At 38.4% G+C, this 18,310-nt stretch overlaps 1 protein-coding gene across 11 annotated transcripts in view; it reads right to left on the bottom strand.

The window, feature by feature from the left end:
* Positions 1–18,310, bottom strand: part of SPAG9 (sperm associated antigen 9) — a 149,585-nt gene that overhangs the window by 90,998 nt on the left and 40,277 nt on the right. For 10 of the 11 annotated variants that reach the window (XM_043962930.1, XM_043962934.1, XM_043962933.1 and 7 more), the window contains exon 3: positions 3,950–4,020. In XM_043962930.1, the coding sequence (XP_043818865.1) occupies positions 3,950–4,020 (71 nt within the window). Of the gene's footprint in view, positions 1–3,949; positions 4,021–15,664; positions 15,683–18,310 lie in introns of those variants that run through there. The other variant, XM_043962945.1, reaches the window with a different exon arrangement.

Genomic DNA, 18,310 nt, shown 5'->3' with positions numbered 1-18,310 from the left:
TGGGAGAACCAGGGGTGTGGCCTCATTTGGGGGGGGGGGGGTCATCATCCCTTTTATTTCCCTTTTATCCATTTACTGATGCTTCTTTATCACTCCCAACACCCCCCCCCCAATCTCTTTTTGTCTTCTTTGGCAAAGTCTACTTGCCACTAAAGGTTTTTGGATTGTATTTTTTTTTAATGTGCTAATTAGTTTGCTGAACTGCTTTTTCTCCTTTTTATAAGAGATGGAGGGTGGGGGGACCCTGGAAAATGAAGATGTTATAAAAAATTTTAAATACCAATAAATTAATTTTTAAAAATTAAAGAAGCGGAGGGGCAGCTAGGTGGCTCAGTGGATAGAGCACCGGCCCTGGAGTCAGGAGTACCTGAGTTCAAATCCGGCCTCAGACACTTAACACTTACTAGCTGTGTGGCCCTGGGCAGGTCACTTAACCCCAATTGCCTCACTAAAATAAACAAATAAATAAAAATTAAATTAAAGAAGCCCTTAGTTAAAAACTAGTTTTGGTTGTTACCTTGCTAGACCTCATTTTTGTAGATTTCTTTTTCCCCTTTCATTCAACAATTATTTACCAAGATTCTACTGTGTACAAGCACCCTGATTTAGATTACCTAGACCATTGTGTTTCATGTAGTAGCCTGCAAAGTGGAACCTCTCTAATGTCTTCATCAGACCAAAAAATTTCAACAATTCAAAAACCATCTATTAAGTACCTACACAGCATACTGTGGGGGCATTAGGAGAAAATTCATGATTTGGATAAGACATGGTCCTTTCTCTCATATTATCTATAGCATAGGAGAATGAAACATACATAAATAACACACAATAATAGGTGATCAATGCAATGAGGTTAAAAACAAAAGTTAAATGAGGTCTAAGAGGTGATTACACAAAGAGGGGTTAAAGGTATGGGAAGGAAACCAAGGAAGGCTTTCTGGAGGGGGCTGCATTTGAGCTGGGTTTTAGTGGATGGGTAGGAACTTGGCAGGCAAGGCAAGGGAGAGCATTTCAGACACAGGAAATAACAAGAACAAAGACAGGAAAGGAGAGACTGCTTGCCGTCTAATCTACAAGGTCCATAATAAAGTCTATCATAGAGGGCAGTAATATGATCATGCAAAAACATGATGGTGGCAGATTTCAGAGGGCTTTGCATAGCAAATTTATTTAATAGGCAAAAGGGAGCTACTTATGTTTTTCAAATAGAGGAACAGTATGGTTAGATCAATGACCAGATTCCCTTAAATAGCAAGCCAGTACATGCATGTAAAATGATTTGATTTATAAAAAGTCCATTTATGCACTCTTTCTAGAGTTTAGCAATTATTAAAGTAATATTCACAATCCTAGGTGGGAGCAATGAAGAGTAATAAATGTTTCAAAGATTTTCTAGAGTTTAGGAATTAGATACCATTGTTCTTTAAAATCAGGAAGCTTTTACTGTTGCTAATTGGCTACTCTAAACAAGAGAATTAGAACTATAGCAGAATTAAATTGCTTCACAAAACCACTATACCTTTTCTTCCTCTAACATTTTACAGTAACCCAACCTAAATGAGGATAGGATAACTGAAATGGAGGAAAGGTAAATGGAAGATGAGAGGAGGTAGAGATAAAAAGACCATTATTCCATCAACTTGTTACTTTCAACCATGGGTAGTTAGTTTCTGACTAATATTTAATTCTAAATTTTTAATTCTGACCACTTTCAGTCTCATTTATGGAAAGCAAAATAAAAATAATCCCATCTGATTATTTTTTTAATTTCCCTTGATTCTACAGTTCTCTAAAAGAATTAAACAAATTATAAGAAAACTTTCATAACTTTCTACAGAGTAGAGGTACCAAAGTTGAGACAACATTCTTCTGTAGAGTAATAATTTCAATTTAATTGAGCATATCAATGGACAAATGGGATCAAATATATAGAGCATTTCACTTTTCAGAAAACATTTCAACAATACACCTATTTTACACATACTGAAAGGATACTATCCATCATTTTTAAGCATATCATAGAAATGCCATAACAGCACTCAAGAATAAGTTGCATTAGGCCATAATATGATTGATTTAGAATTGGAAAGAACCTAACAGTTCATCTAATTAACTTCTTTATTGTACAGATGACGAAATTGAGGCCCAGAGAGGGCAAGTGACTTGCCCAAAGCCATGCAAGTAGCAAGTAGCCAATTTTAATTTACCCCAGTATATGAACATATTTCTCTGATATATTTTTTTAATGTATAAGGTATTTTATTTTTTCCGTTACATGTAAAGATAGTTCTCAACTTTTGTTTATACAAGCTTTACAATTTCAGATTTTTCTCCATCCCTCCCCTCCCTCCCCCCTCCCCTAGACAGCAGGCAATCTGATATAGGTTATCTGATATATTTTTTAATAAAGCAGAGCAGTGCAATTGAGTAGAGGGCTGGCCTAAAGCCAAGAAGAAAGGAACCCACAAGCCACCCCAACCCATGCTGGCAGTATGACCCTGTCCAAGTCTCTTAGGCTCACAGTGCTCTGGGTAGCTCTCCAAGGTCCCAAGTTGCAGAAAAGGCCCCAATCAACAGACATTGTTGAAAGGTTACTATGCGTCTAGGACACTGAGCTAGGCACCAAAATCAATACTGTAACCTCTATGACACTTGAACAATGAATTCAGCAGCCCTGAAATTCACCCAAAAGTTCATCATAAAAATATGGGCATTTTTAAACACAGCCCTTGGGTGTGGAGTCAGAAAGTTCGTTGTTGTTGTTCAGTCATGTCAGTCTTGTCCAACTCTTTGTGATCCCATTTAGGGATCACATGGCAAAAATACTGGAATGGTTTGCCATTTCCTTCTCTAGCTCATTTTACAGATGAGGAACTGAGGCAAATAGGGTTAAGTGACTTGCCCAGGATCACACAACTAATTAAGTGTCTAAGGCTGGTTTTGAATTCAGGAAGATGAGTCTTCCTAACTCCACGCACAGCACTCTATCCACTTCATCATCTAGCTGCCCCAGAGTCAGAAGACCTGAGTTCAAATCTCCTTAATCACTGTTTGTCTCACTTTCTTCAACTGTAAAATGTGGACAATAATAGCACCTATCTTGCAAGGTGGTTGTGAGGATCAAATGAGACAATATTTATAAAAGCATTTAGCACAGTGCCCAGCACATAGCAGGTACTATAAAAAATGCTTATCCCCTTCCTTGAAAAGGTAGTTGAGGGCAGCTAGGTGGCATGGTGGAGAGAGCTCCGGCCCTGGAGTCAGGAGTTCCTGAGTTCAAATCCGACCTCAGGCACTTAATACTTACTAGCTATGAGACTCTGGGCAAGTCACTTAACCCCAATTGCCTCACTAAAAAAAAAAAAAGGTAGCTGAGTGTGCTGCCTCTATTTTTCTCTACGCTCGATGATTCTAGCCTTCTCATAGACACTTTTCCATATACAGCACTGAACACCAAATTCTGTGATGTTTCATGATCCTGACCAATATATGTGACTATATAAGCTAAGATACAAAACATCAAATCTCATGTCAAAGTACACATTATTTCTCTATAACTTTTTTTAGAGACATTTTCACTTAGCGGAACAAATTTATCAGGCAAAAATTTGTATCATAAATTTATGAGCTAACAAATATTTTACCAGTCCATCCTCCTCTTTTATGAATACTGGTAACAAAATAAATTATGGTGCCACTCTTTTTTACCACACTCTTCCCATATACATTTTTACTTAGCCTGCCCAATGAAGCAAGTAGTTCTTTTTTAAGCAAGTGCCATTAATCAGAGGCATACAAACATCTGATGAAGTGTTAACAGATAAATACAATAAGATTCAACTGTTTCCCAGAAAATAAGCTATTCTAAATTTCAAAGGGGTTTTAATATAAACTAGGGTGAATTTCTTTGTTTAAATAATGGCATAACAGGAGCCTAGAGACTTACCTCTGTGTGCCTTTGATGTAGCGCATTATATTCTTTCTTCAACTCTGATTCTCGCTCTTCGAGTCTGCTAACTGAAATGGGGAAAGACAGAGTCAGATCAATATCACCAAATCATACAAAATTTACCTGGAAAAAAGCCAGCCCTGAAGTCAGAAATCAGGTTTACCAATCAACCCCTACTCATCTCTAGGGCCCAATATTCTAATTGATTTCCACGAAGAACTGAGTGATCTAATGTCTTCATTCTTAATCAATTCAAAATTTGAGAGAGAAAACTAGTTTTAAAAATTATTGCTTAGGATTCATTTTCTTAATGTAATTTGGTATAAAATAAGTAGTTGGCTTTGCCATATACTTAACACCTCTGAAAAAACCCATGTTTTATCAAACCATTCTTTAAAATCCTCATAGAGACCTTTCTGTCCTAACTCAAAAACCAAATAATATTATGAACACCAGAAAGTCATCTATTTTCACTATGTAATGATATGTGAAAGTATCAAAACTTTTTTACAAGCTTTTTTCTTTTCATGATTTACTCTTTGTACTTAATCCTCTCACAGATTTGGCTCCCTCTGCTGATGCCTTTTGGTAAATGCATTGTACTTTGGTCCGACTAATACTGTGAAATGTTTCTCTAAAACAAAGTTTAAAGGAAAAAACTAAACCAAAGGAATATTCTATTAAGCATTTGCACTATTCAAAGAAAGACCTATAAAGAAAATAAATATCCTGGCAAAATGTCTAACTTTATTTCGTTTATTTTCAATAAGAAAAAAACATTCTTTTTTTTTTTTTTAAAGTGAGGCAATTGGGGTTAAGTGACTTGCCCAGGGTCACACAGCTAGTAAGTATTAAGTGTCTAAGGCCGGATTTGAACTCAGGTACTCCTGAGTCCAGGGCCGGTGCTCTATCCACTGCGCCACCTAGCTGCCCCAAAAAATATTCTTAACAAAATTATCAAGTACCCTTTCCTAAAATGGAATATTCCAAGTGGGGTCAACTTAACAAGAACTGCTCAGACATGTATACACAAAGCATTATACGAAGCACTTTGGGGCCATAAAAGATAAACTATGGTTTTCAATCTAGCCAGGAAGATAAGATGTACTCACACAAAACAATTAGTGAAAAAAATGCAAGCTAACAAGCATATATAAACAAATATCATTACATAAGATACATGTTACAAGCCAAGTGCTATAGTAAAGCTCAGAGAGTGGAGAAATCAATGTGGGGTAGGGCAATCAGAAAAGGTTTTCCTGATCAAGATGGAGATCAAGCAGTATTTTTAAAAACCTGGCAGGTGGGGCAGCTAGGTGGCACAGTGGATAAAGCACCGGCCCTGGATTCAGGAGTACCTGAGTTCAAATCCGGCCTCAGACACTTGACACTTACTAGCTGTGTGACCCTGGGCAAGTCACTTAACCCCCATTGCCCCACCAGAAACAAAACAAAAAACAAATGTAAAAAAAAAAAAAAAACCAAACCTGGCAGGTAAGAAGAGTATTCAAGGTGACAGGAAATACAAATTACATTAGCATAAGGATAGAGGGAAACGTAGGCATAACAGAAGGGACACCACAGAGAGGCTTGGCAGGAGAAGTTTAGTGTTTTGGGGTAGTGGGAGAGAAGTTTAATAAGTTAGGAGGGGGCAGCTAGATGGCGCAGTGGATGGAGCACCGGCCCTGGATTCAGGAGGACCTGAGTTCGGATCCGACCTCAGACACTTAACACTTACTAGCTGTGTGACCCTGGGCAAGTCACTTAACCCCAATTGCCTTACTAAAAAAATAAATAAATAAGTTAGGAGGAGCATAAGATAAAAGATTAATCCGGCAACAATATGTCAGATGTGTTGAAGAAGAGACTTGAGCCAAGGAAACATTTAGTAGTGGTAACCCAGACATAATGCTAACAGCCTGTATGAGCAGTGCAATGAAAAGGATACAAATCTGAGAAACATTTGAGTGAAGACCTGATAAATGTTGTTGAATTAAGTGTCTAAGAGGATGGAATACTGGGCGAATGGTAGTATCATTGTTTCAAAATGAGGAAGATGAGAAAGGGAGCCAGTATGGAAAACAGAGAGGTTTTGGGGGTTTTGTCTGTTTTTATTCTGAACTTAAGTAAAACAAGCATTTCCATAACAAAGTAGAACAGAAAAAGAGGACTGCACATGAAACTGCAAATTTATTATGTACAACTTTCCTTTCCTTTTAAATATAATAAAGCTGTCATGTAACCTTTTCCTGTCTCCCCTGACCTAGAGTGCTACCATTAGACAGACAGACACACACACACACATACACACACACACATATATGTTAATATGAATATATGGATCACCTGGATTTGATGGAGGTACCTTATTATCCAAAAGTATTTTTTATGAAACTCTGGATTAACAGGAGAAAAATGTCCTTCAACTGAACTCCAAACCTGAATCCAGATAGCTAGCAGATAAAAGACTCTCCCTAGTGACTTCTTTTCCCTCAGGATAGTAAGGCCCTATCTTATGGTAACATCTGGGCATCCTTATCCTTGCCAAACCTTTTTTGGAATCCTGTAGTCTTATCATGATGCTTCTGTATTCCCTCCATACTTGTTATAACTGAAATTGTTAAACTGCTTTTTGCTTTTGGGTTGATTTCTATATCATATTATTGAAACTGACAACGCCCTGTAATCAATGGACTACAACCATATATGCACTCAAAAATGGGGAGTTCCCCGAGCTTCTCTCTTAGGACAGAAGTCTCCACATGATCATGTTCTCTTTCTTCTTGGGACAACAAAATATTAAATTGATATGGGGCAGCTAGATGGCGCAGTGGATAGAGCACTGGCCCTGGATTCAAGAGTATATGAGTTCAAATCCGGCCTCAGACACTTAACACTTACTAGCTGTGTGACCTTGGGCAAGTCACTTAACCCCAATTTCCTCACCAAAAAAAAAAAATTTTTGATATTTCGTTTTTTCTGTCTGTCTCTGTTCTGTTTCATAGGAGGACAGGCATCATGTTCTCTGATCTGGTTCGTTTGTAGGAGATATTATAAGATATAATTTCTCTGATCCATTTTATTAATTTTGTAGGAGAGATTAAACATTTCTCTGATCTGTTTGTAGGAGACAGGCAGATACAAAAACTATATTTTAATATTCAACACATACTATACACACTTCAGTTCTTTCTCTGGATACAGATAGCATCTTCCTTCATAGGTCCCTTTTAGTCAATTTGGGTATTTATAATAGTCAAAATAACTTGGCAGCTCAAAGTTGTTCTTAAAACAATCTTCTGTTACTATATACAGTGTTCTCTTGGTTCTGCTCATATTCCTCTTCATTATTTCATGCAAATCTTTCCCTGTTTTTCTAAAATCATTGAGCTCATCATTTCTTATAGCACAGTGGTATTCCATCATGATCATACACCACTTGTTTAGCCATTCCCAACTGATGGGTATGCCTGCAATTTCCAGTTCTTTACCACCACAAAGAGAGCTGCTAAATATTTTAGAACATATAGGTTCTTTTCCTTTTTCCCTAATCATTTTGGGAAATGACCTAATAGTGGTATTGTTTCATCAAAGAGCATGGGGTAGCTTTATAACTCTTTGGGCATAATTCCAAATTGCTCTCCAGACAAAGAGGTTTTAAGTTCAGTCTTAGGTTAAGCTAAGTTTAAAGTGATGGCAAGAAATCCAATTAGAAAGGTGTCATAAGTAGCTAAAATTATAGGACTAAACCTATGCAGAGGTCAGGCATTACAAATTTGACATAACAAGTGATAGCTAATAAAGAACAGATGAACTCTCCAAAGTAGAGAGCTGAAAGACTAATGGAGGAATGAAGAAAACACCAAGAACATAAAATGGCAAGTATTTATGCTTAAAGCAAGGATCAAAAAAAAGGTTACTGAAGGAGACAGAAAAACAGAAGGTTAAGAGGAAAATAAAAACAAGAATGTCATGAAAACGAAGAGATGAAAGATTTCAAGAAGGTACTCTACTCAACCAACTGAACTCAGTGCTTCTACTTCCTTTCCAAACCTTTGGCAATCTGGCTTCTGACTTCATCATTACTCAACTGAAACTATTCTTTCTCCAAAGCTACGAATGATCTTAACTACCAAATTCTACTGGTCTTTTCTCCATTCTCATCCCTTGATCTTTTGGCAGCATCTGGCATTGCTGACCACAGTGGATAGACTGCTGTGCCTAGAGTCAGAAAGATCTGAGATCAATTCTAGCCTTAGACACTTAGCAGCTAGGTAAGCATGGGCAAATCACTTAACTGCTCTCTGCCTCAGTTTCTTCAATCCCAAAATGGGGATAATAATAGCATCTAGTTCCTAAGGTTGCTATGAGGACCAAATGAGATATTTGTAGTGATTAAAACAGTGCCTGGGGCAGCTAGGTGGTGCAGTGGATAAAGCACTGGCCCTGGATTCAGGAGTACTGAGTTCAAATCTGAGCTCAGACACTTGACACTTAGTAGCTGTGTGACCCTGGGCAAGTCACTTAACCCCCATTGCCCGGCCAAAAAAAAAAAAAAAAGATTGTTTAAAAAAAAAAAACAGTGCCTGGAACATAGTAGGAACTTTAAAAATGCTTGGTTTCTTCCTTTCTCAACCCTCTCTTGGTTTTCCTCCTACCTGATTGCTCCTTCTCAGTCTCCTTTACTAGATTTCATTCATGTCCTCCCGCTCCTCACTGCAGGTATCTCCCAAAGATCTGTCCTGGGCCTTGTTCTCTTCTCTTTTTATACTTTCTCACTTATTGATCTCTCTAGCTCCCAAGAGTTGAATTATCATCTCTCCACACATAATTTCCAGACCTATAAATGCAGCCCACTTCAAGACTTTTCTTGAGCTGAAGTCCTGCATTATCAATAGTCTGCTGAACATTTCAAACTGTCCAAAACAGACCTCATTCCCTTTCCCTTGCACCCCCAAACTATCTTTCACCTTCTCAATTTCCCCATTACTGTTCAAGGCATCATCATGCTTCCAATCACCCATGTTTGCCACTTCAGTATCACTCTTACTCACTCACTTTAACACTCTTACTCACTCCATATATCCAATTGGTAGCCAAATTTTGCCATCGATTTCTCCACATCTTGGATATACATTGCACCTTCTCCCTACCCACACAGACACCACCCTCATTCAGACTCATCACTTCTTAAAATAGTGTCCCCTAAGTGGTCTCCCTGCCTCCATTGTCTATTCTAATTCATCCTCCATACAGCTGCCAACCTAACCTTCCTATAGTGTAGTTCTGACCTTATCCAAACTTCAGCGGTTCTTCATTACCTCTGGGATCATCTATGAACTCCACCGTTTGGCATTTAAAGTCCTTCTCAACCTGCTGCTTCTTTCCTTTCCAGTCTTCTCACACTTCAATCCTCTCCTTAACTAAAGTCCAGCCACACTGCTCTCTTGATTTCCTGTTCCTCACACAAAACATTCTACCTTCCATCTCCATGCCCTTTTTTTTTTTTTGGTGAGGCAATTGGGGTTAAGTGACTTGCCCAGGGTCACACAGCTAGTATGTGTTAAGTGTCTGAGGCTGGATTTGAACTCAGGTCCTCCTGTATCCAGGGCCGGTGCTCTATCCACTGCGCCACCTAGCTGCCCCTCCATGCCCTTTCAATGACTGGCCCTCATGCCACTGAAAGGGAATGTTCTCCCTCATCTCCACTTTTTAGAGTCTCTGATTTTCTTCAAGATTCAGCTTCAAATGCCAGCTTCTGTAAGAAGCCTATCAAGGTCCCACCAGCTGTTAGTGCCTTCCCCAATCACACACTCTCTAGACATCTTATATGCAGCTATTTACTTTTTTGTTTTGGGGGGGTTTTTTTGGGGGGGTCGGTTTTGGGTTTTTTGGTGGGGCAATGAGGGTTAAGTGACTTGCCCAGGGTCACACAGTTAGTAAGTGTTGATCAAGTGTCTGAGGCCGGATCTGAATTCAGATCTTCCTGAATGAATCCACGGCTGGTGCTTTATCCACTGTATCACCTAGCTGCCCATATGCAGCTATTTACGTAGAAATACCCCCAACTCTATTAGAAGAATGTAAGCTCCTCAAGAATGTTAAATGTTTTTACTTTTCTTTGCATCCCCAGAGCTCAGAACAGTGTCAAGTACGTACTTATTGTCTGATTTATGGGGTGATCAATGGTATTAAATACAAAGAAAAGCAAGAGGGCACTAACACCCAAAAGATCAATGGATCTGACTGGGAGGCTATCACCAACAAAGTTAGCTCAAGGAGTTTCAATGGCATGGTAGTAAAAGAAGCCAGGTGAGAGGGAAGTAGTATGTTAGGAAATAAAGGTAGACATTTCTTTGGAGTTAGGCAGCAAAAGGAAGGAGAGAAACAGAATATTAGAATGGGTCTCTGGGTCAAAGGAAGAGGATTTTTTCTTTTTAAATTATGTCTGAAGACAAAGGCAGAAGAGGAGCTAGCAAAGAAAGTAAAGGAAGGAATATTCTTCTGTCTAGGGAAAGACAAAGGGTTTAAGATTTACATCAGACAGGAAGAACAAAGCTATTTCTGGAGAATTCTTCCTCTGAGAAGACAGAGAATGATAAGAGAGTAACTATAAAGGAAATAAGAGTGAACTCGCACCACTGAGATCTTAATTGCCAAATCCAGTGGCCTTTTCTCAATCCTCACTCTCCCTGACCTCTCAATAGCATCTGATGCTATTAAGCATATGATGCCATCACAGATACTCTTTCCTCTCTGAGTTTTCACAACAATGACATCTCTCAGTTTTCTTCCTATCTGTCTGATTATTCCTCATTCTCCTTAGCCGGATCATCAATTATGTCCTCCCCCCTCCACTGTGGGCATACCCCAAGGTTCTGTTCTGTCAAATCTATTCTTTCACTATACTCAATCTTAATAATGTAGTCAGGGGGGCAGCTAAGTGGCACAGTGGATAAAGCACCAGCCCTGGATTCAGGAGGACCTGAGTTCAAATTTGGCCTCAGACACTTGAAACTTACTACCTGTGTGACCTTGGGCAAGTCACTTAACCCCCATTGCCCTGCAAATAATGATGATGATGATGATGATGATGATGATGATGATGATGATGATGATGATGATGATGATGATAACAATAATAATAATAATAATGTAGTCAGCTACAGATATCCAGCCTTAGTTTTTCTCTTGAGGATCAGTTCCACATCAACTCTATCTCAGACATTTGGAACTGATAATCTTATAGGAACCTAAAACTCATCAAGTACAAAACAGAACACATTCTCCCAGAATCTACCCCATTTTCAAACTTCCTTGTTTTATCAAGAGCGCCACCATTCCATCAGTCATTCATGTGTGAGACCTCCGTGCCATCCTCAATTCCTCATTCTCCCTTATACCACATTAGTTACCAAGTAAGGTCATGTTTATCTCTACAATACTTCTCACAACTTCCTCTTCTGTACTTAAATGGCTACCACTCTAATTCAGGCCCTTATGATATTTCATCTGGGCTACTGCAATAACCTCCAAACTGGTGTCCCTGCCTCAAGTCTCCCCATCCAGTTCATTCCTCCACATAGCCAAAGTGATATTCCTAAAGCACACATCTGATCATATCACTCTCTCACTCAAAAATCTCAAGTGGTTCTTTGTTGCCTCTAGGATCAAATACCAATTCCTGTGTTTAGCATTTAAAGTTCTGCAGAATCTGGTTCTAGCTGCACCTTCTACTGTAGCCATGCCAGCCTTCTTGTTATTCTTCAAGTAGGACATAACACTGCACTTTTCCATGACTTTGAAAATTCCCTAAGACCTGAAATATATTTCCTCCTCATTTCTGCGTCCTTCAAAGCTCTGTCTGCTCAAGCATCATTTCCAACATGAATCCTTTCCATATTTTTCCAGCTGCAAGTGTCTCTTTTACATGCTTAGAAATTAGCTTATATTTACTTTGGGTATATTTTGCACTTATTCGTACACATGTTGTTTCCCCTGGTGGACTGTCTGAGGCTGGATTTGAACTCAGGTCCTCCTAAATCCAGGGCTGGTGCTTTATCCACTGTGCCACCTAGCTGCCCCCCCCCCCAATAAGCTTTTACAGAGAAGGGTCAGGAAGGATATACTCAAATTGGATCAACTTCATAGCTTCTCGAGGTTGCACAGTTCTCACAATTTGGAGAACCCACAGTTACTTTTGCAAATCAAGTTAAAGCAGTTAAAGACCCTGGAATGTCCCTTTTTAGCTGGCTAAGATAGAGAGTTTTGAGGACCTGGCGCCATACAAATGAATTCACTCTACCTCTAGTTCCTAACTGGAGACTTATTATCTCTGATCAGGGTACCTTTTTTTTCTGAGAAGATTTGGTCTGTCTTTAAATAATTACAGGAAATCCAACGGGAAGAAAGGGGATCCCTTAGTTGATTTGGTGGCAATATTAAGTGCCTGGATAAAGGTTATAGGGGGAGTCATCTATCCCCCAGAGAAAAAAGGTGGCAGCCCCTGAATTGAGGCATCTAAAGGGACAAAGATTTGTTAAATCCCCTACTAGAGCTTCCTCCCAGAGAAAGCAAGGTTTTGGCTGGTGGAACAGAGAACACTCAGTAGGCAGCCAGGAAGGAATAAGTGCCATTATCAACTTGGGTCCCAGGATAAGTTGCATGCCAGCGATTCACTACCTCTTGGTTATAGATGACCCTGACAATGGAGGTGGAGTGGGAAAGGGTAGGTCTCAGTGGCTGTTAGAGGTTCTGCCACTGGTACTGTGACCCAGAAGCTAATGAGGATTTTGGGGACCTTCCCACCAAGTGATAGTATATGGCAGGAGTCATGGTTATTGTACTAGGCTAGGATTATCTCACTTTCAGGAGTTTGTCTTTAGAATTTGCTTGGTCCAGAGGAAGAGGGCTTGAGCCACCAGTGTTTGCTTCCTCGTTGCCTTAAACTTAAAAATCCCAGACTACGGAGAGCCAGTTGCTGGAATTTTAATCAAATTCCTAAGACCCTTTGGGACAGCTCTCTGACCCAGCATTGCCAGATTAACAAGTAGAGAGGTAGAAGGGAGCAGTGAGTCCATTTCAATTGCCCCTTTTAATCTTCTTCTAAATAAATGTATCTTATTGAATTGTACAGTAGATGAGTGTTCCATTACATTTCAACCCTCTGCCTGAATCACCATCCTGGCTTGAGCTACCTTAGCCCAGAACATGCCCCAAACATCCTTAGGACACAAATTCTGATATTCAAAACTGGCATCTTAAAATAAAATGCCTTTGATTCAATAATGACTCCACCCACTCTATACAACAAATCTGAGTTCTCCAAGTTTTCCTACTCAGTGCCAACTGTTTTAAAACAGATGGTAACAAAGTCAGTTTTTTGCAACAACAGGAGATAGAAGCAAAGAAACTGAATGTCTAAAAAATAACTTTTAATCTACATAAGTAGTAACAACTTGGTTTCCCTTATTTTAGCTATCATGGGGAGGAAGGAGATTTTTTTTTTCCAATTATGGAATTCTACTTGTGAAAAGAACCTGAAAGATCACCTAGTTCAAGAGCGATCAGGTAACTTACCTGATGTCACACAGCTAACTAATATAGCTAGGGTTCTTTTGAAATGATAGATTTTGGAACTGTACTTACTTTGGGAAGATACCTGTTCTTTGCAGAAAGGTTCATTAGGCAAATCTCATGTTTATGATATCAAAGAAAATGTAAGCTCCAATGGCTTACCTCATTTATCTGTAACACTGTGGTTCCAAAACACCTAACAAAAATGTATAAGGTGATCAATGGCTGTTTCCTAGTGCCAACCTTCTCCAAGAAAAGAAACATGGAAAAAAGCTTAAAGTTATGGCACACAGAATTCTGCCCACTTATTAGTTATTTCTGGGGCTTCCTTTTATAGTTCGAATATCTGGTTAGAAATACCTGGGTTCCCAAAATTCAGAAATTCACTTCCAATAAAAAGGGAAATTTTGACACCTCAATCTTAACTTGGCGTGTTATATAACTTTTTTTCCCTGTGCAAATGTTCTCAAGAGTTGATTAAACTCCAGGAGTCAGATGATCAGCATTCCAATACTTGTGTCAACAGCACCAGGTCAGATTCCACAGTTCAATACTCAGCTAGCTACCAACTATATACTCACCCTAAACTTAACTGCAGGTAGACAACATTCCTTGGCTAAAAAGATCTTGGTAAACAAGATTGAATATGACAGCATTTTACTCTCTCAATTATAAACAAAGTTTCCTGCTCCCCTGTCTAGGAAAAAAAAATAGGAAACTCATATCTTACCTACTTTTAAAAAGTAGATAAAAACTCATCTCTTGTTTTTATACCACTACACAGAGATGCATACACCTTAGTAGTTATTGTACCAACCTATAAGAAAGAGGTTAATACATATTAATTGGGAGGAAATAGCAACTAGGGATCAAATGTAGCACCACTTAAGGAATCATTTATCTTAAGAGCTCAATGGGCCTAACAGCCATTTGATCTTTTATAGGGCAACAACAGTAAGAAGTATCACTCTATAACTATTAAGGCTGTGATGAAAAGAATTCAGGTAAACTCACAAGAAAAATCAGAAAATCTTTAATTCCCTCCCAGATTTGCACTTTAATGTCTGTTCTACTTCCAGTAGGTTACCTAGATTAAACTCTTTCCAGAAAAATGGGCACATTTCTGGTTGTCTCTAGCTTTCTGATCAAAAGAATCTAAAAATACCACCAAGCATCACAATTTGGATCAAAGCTTCTTAAACTGTGGGTCACAATCCCATATGGGATCTCTTAACTGAATGTGGGGTCGCTAAAAATTTGGCAATATTAAAAGGTTATGTATACCTATTTTTTATACCTATATACCCAGGGTAGTGTAAAAATTTCTCGGGAGAAAAGGGGTCGCAAGTGGAAAAAGTTTAGGAAGTCCTGATTTAGATGACTCAATAAGCTATTCTTTTATCTACGTATCAAGAGTACTTGATTTAAGGAACTATAATTGTGACTATAAAGATAATTCTAATCTTTAAAAAAGCTCTTCCTCTCCTTCACCCATCCTACTCCCTTCCCTATAATCAGGAGCAGAAGTAGATCTCAAAACATATACAAAGATACAAAAAAAAAATCCAAAGGAGATACTCCTGCTGAATATACCTACAATAAAGAAAGACCGCTAGCTTCATTAAATTAATATATTAAACCTAAAGTGCAGTGCAAACAAAGGATTTCTAACAGAACAATTCCCACACAAACTCAAACCACTAAAGAATCTGATTGAAATTGAAAGACCTACAGAATCTCACTATCTTGTTCTTCAAAATAAAGTACCTGAGATTAAGCAGAAACAAAATTATAGCTTCATTCAACCTACCAGAAGTTGAAAAGTCTAATTCACTACTTATAAAATATCGACGATTATCTGAAGAACTAAACAAACCAATTCATCTCAAAAGTTTTTTAAAAGGAATGGCGAAGACAATGGGTAGAAAATAGAAACTAACATGTTTCCCCATCAGAGAATAACCACAAGAGAAAATTTTGCCTCCTTTTCAAATTACCCTGCCACAACAGTATATAACAATGAGAGGGACTTAAGGGGTGGGGGGGGGGGGAGAGGTCCCATCTTTCCAAAGAACAGGTGGGTCAAGTTAAGGCAGGAAGAGCTACCTGCTCTGCCTGCTCAAAATCAGAGCTTACCTCCTTAGATTGATGGCCTTTGCCAAGTTTGGAACACCTTCCATCTCTGTTGTCTTCTGCCCAATCAGACTGCTGATAGGCCTATGAGGGAAGAAAGAGAAACAGACCTGCTAGAAAGCCAAATCCAACTCATATGCCTTCTCACAAAGAATCATCAGTTCTTACTGTTTTAAGGAAGGCAGACAATTCAGCTGTTACTAGGCCTCATAGGATTGACACAAAGCCTTTCAAAAGTTTCTCCTTAAACAATTAGCATCAAATGCCTTAAAAATTAAGGAAACCTCAGACCAAAACAAAACAGTACTTAAAAAAACTAAACTCAGACACAAGTCCTCTATGCAATCTATAAGCCTAAGGAAAAGTGATTAGATATACTTTATAAAGTGTAAACTAATGATGCAACCTTAGAAACAATAAATATTCAAAAAAAAATGTCTGCACAGACTAACAAATCAGATTCTTGGAAAAGATTTAGACAATGTCAAAGAATCAAAATTGAGAGGGGCCTCTAGAGAGCATGTGATCAAGTCCCTCTGCTTTCAGTAAGATAAGGGTCCAAACTGTCTAGGACAGAAGGTAGCCTGACTTCTTGAAGGTCTGAAGATTCCACAACCTCCTTCAGTAGCACAGTTCAGTATTTAAAATCACCTTAATGATTGAGAAATACCTTTCTTTTTTATGATCAACCAAACTCTCCTTTACACCATGAATCCCATTATCTCCAGTCTTCCACAAACATACAGAACTACTTAGCATCCTGCTCATCCAAAACCTTCATCTATTTGCAGTAACTAAGTCATCCCTTAGCCTTATCCATTCATGGCTACACAACCACAATGCCTTCAAACTGTACTCACAGGCCAATTTTCCAAACAAGAATCTTTGACTTTAAGTCCTCTTCATAAATCAGGGCTTTCTCTCCCCATTTAAGGCACAAAAACTTAAATGTCTAAAATATTTTCTGACTCTCTTCAGCAAGCTAACAGTAACTAACATAAGTTTCTTCGGAATTTTTAAATCATTACCACCACTGTTGAATGATCAGCATATAAAGGACAAAGAAATGAAGTCTTAAATTATAAAAATTACTGATTAGATAAAACTTGAAAATGAAATTGAATCAGAATTATAGGTTGTAGAATGCAAAACCAACTCTAAGATTACATGATGTCCAATGGGGAAAAAATGGAATAAAAGGTCTCACATATCAACATAATTTCTATCTCACACGCACATATATAAACACAAATACATGTGTGTGCAGGTACATGTAGACACACATCTAGCTCAAGATTAAAAAAGAAACTGGCTTTTATAAAGCAACTGTCCATTCTATTCCTCCAAAGTATTTTAAATTAGGAGATATATTCTCAACAGTCCTAAGGCTATTATATATAAAATGTAACAACTGCATAAATATTCAGAATTTTGTAGAACTAATTTTATTAAGTAGCCATGAACATGAATTTAATTAAAATAGAAAATGGAAATCATAATATTAGCCAGTGCTTATGTGGCTAGGGAATACAGATAAGGTATACCAACTTATCTGTAAATTTTAATTTTTGAAAAAGGTTTAAAGTCACCATTTCAAACTGGTACTAATATATGAATAAGGAAATGGGATGGTTAACTGCACAGGAAAAAAAAATACATCCTCAAGAAAATCTGCAAATAAGACTAAGGCACACCCTCCTCCCCAACTTACCTAAAAGTATGAATATAAAATAGGGTACAGCCTAATTAATCATAGAATAGCAAATGCCACTTTCTCCATGAAGCCTTCCTTTGAGTTCTCCTAGAAGAAAATACTCTGCTCAAGTGAAATAAGTATTCAAGTCCATCTGCTATCTCTTTATGTAAACTGATCAACTGGCATTCTGATTCAACAAACTGTCTTCTGCAAGTTAGGTTGATGTGAAGTTATCTTCTAGAGTCTAGGCAAGCTTGATAAAATCAAGTTCCTAACCATGCCAATTTGAGCACCAGACTCTGGAGTGACTCCTGGTAACCCTACCAAAATACCAAACACACATTTAAACCCTTACCTGAGCAGCCACCCACAGAATCTCTTTTCAATTATGTTCATTTCAATTAAATACTGTAAAAGAGCAGGTGGAATTTATGTAGGCCAAAAGTTAGAGAGCAGTTAACCTCTTCTTAAGTATTAAAAAGACAGATTTCGGGGACTGCTAGGTGGCGCAGTGGATAGAGCACCGGCCCTGGATTCAGGAGGACCTGAGTTCAAATCTGGCCTCAGACACTTGACACTTACTAGCTGTGTGACCTTAGGCAAGTCACTTAACCCTCATTGCCCCCCCCCCAAGACAGATTTCCAGAAGAAACATCTAAGTATAAGCTTAAGCCCTTAAGAATTAACTCTGGGGGCAGCTAGGTGGCACAATGGATAAAGCACAGGCCTCACCAGCCCTGGATTCAGGAGGACCTAAATTCAAATCCGACCTCAGACACTTGACACTTACTAGCTGTGTGACCCTGGGCAAGTCACTTAACCCTCACTGCCCTGCAAAAAAAAAAAAAAAAGTCTACACAGATGACTTTCAGGTCTATACCTTCAACCTTGACCTTTCCAGTGAATGCTATTTCCACATTTCCAAACACAGAGCAACTCCAACACAAAATAAA

Source organism: Dromiciops gliroides, chromosome 4, assembly GCF_019393635.1.
Source record: "Dromiciops gliroides isolate mDroGli1 chromosome 4, mDroGli1.pri, whole genome shotgun sequence".
Taxonomy (NCBI): Eukaryota; Metazoa; Chordata; class Mammalia; order Microbiotheria; family Microbiotheriidae; genus Dromiciops; species Dromiciops gliroides.
Note: the sequence above shows the minus strand (reverse complement) of the source record. Positions and strands in the feature narration are given on the sequence as shown.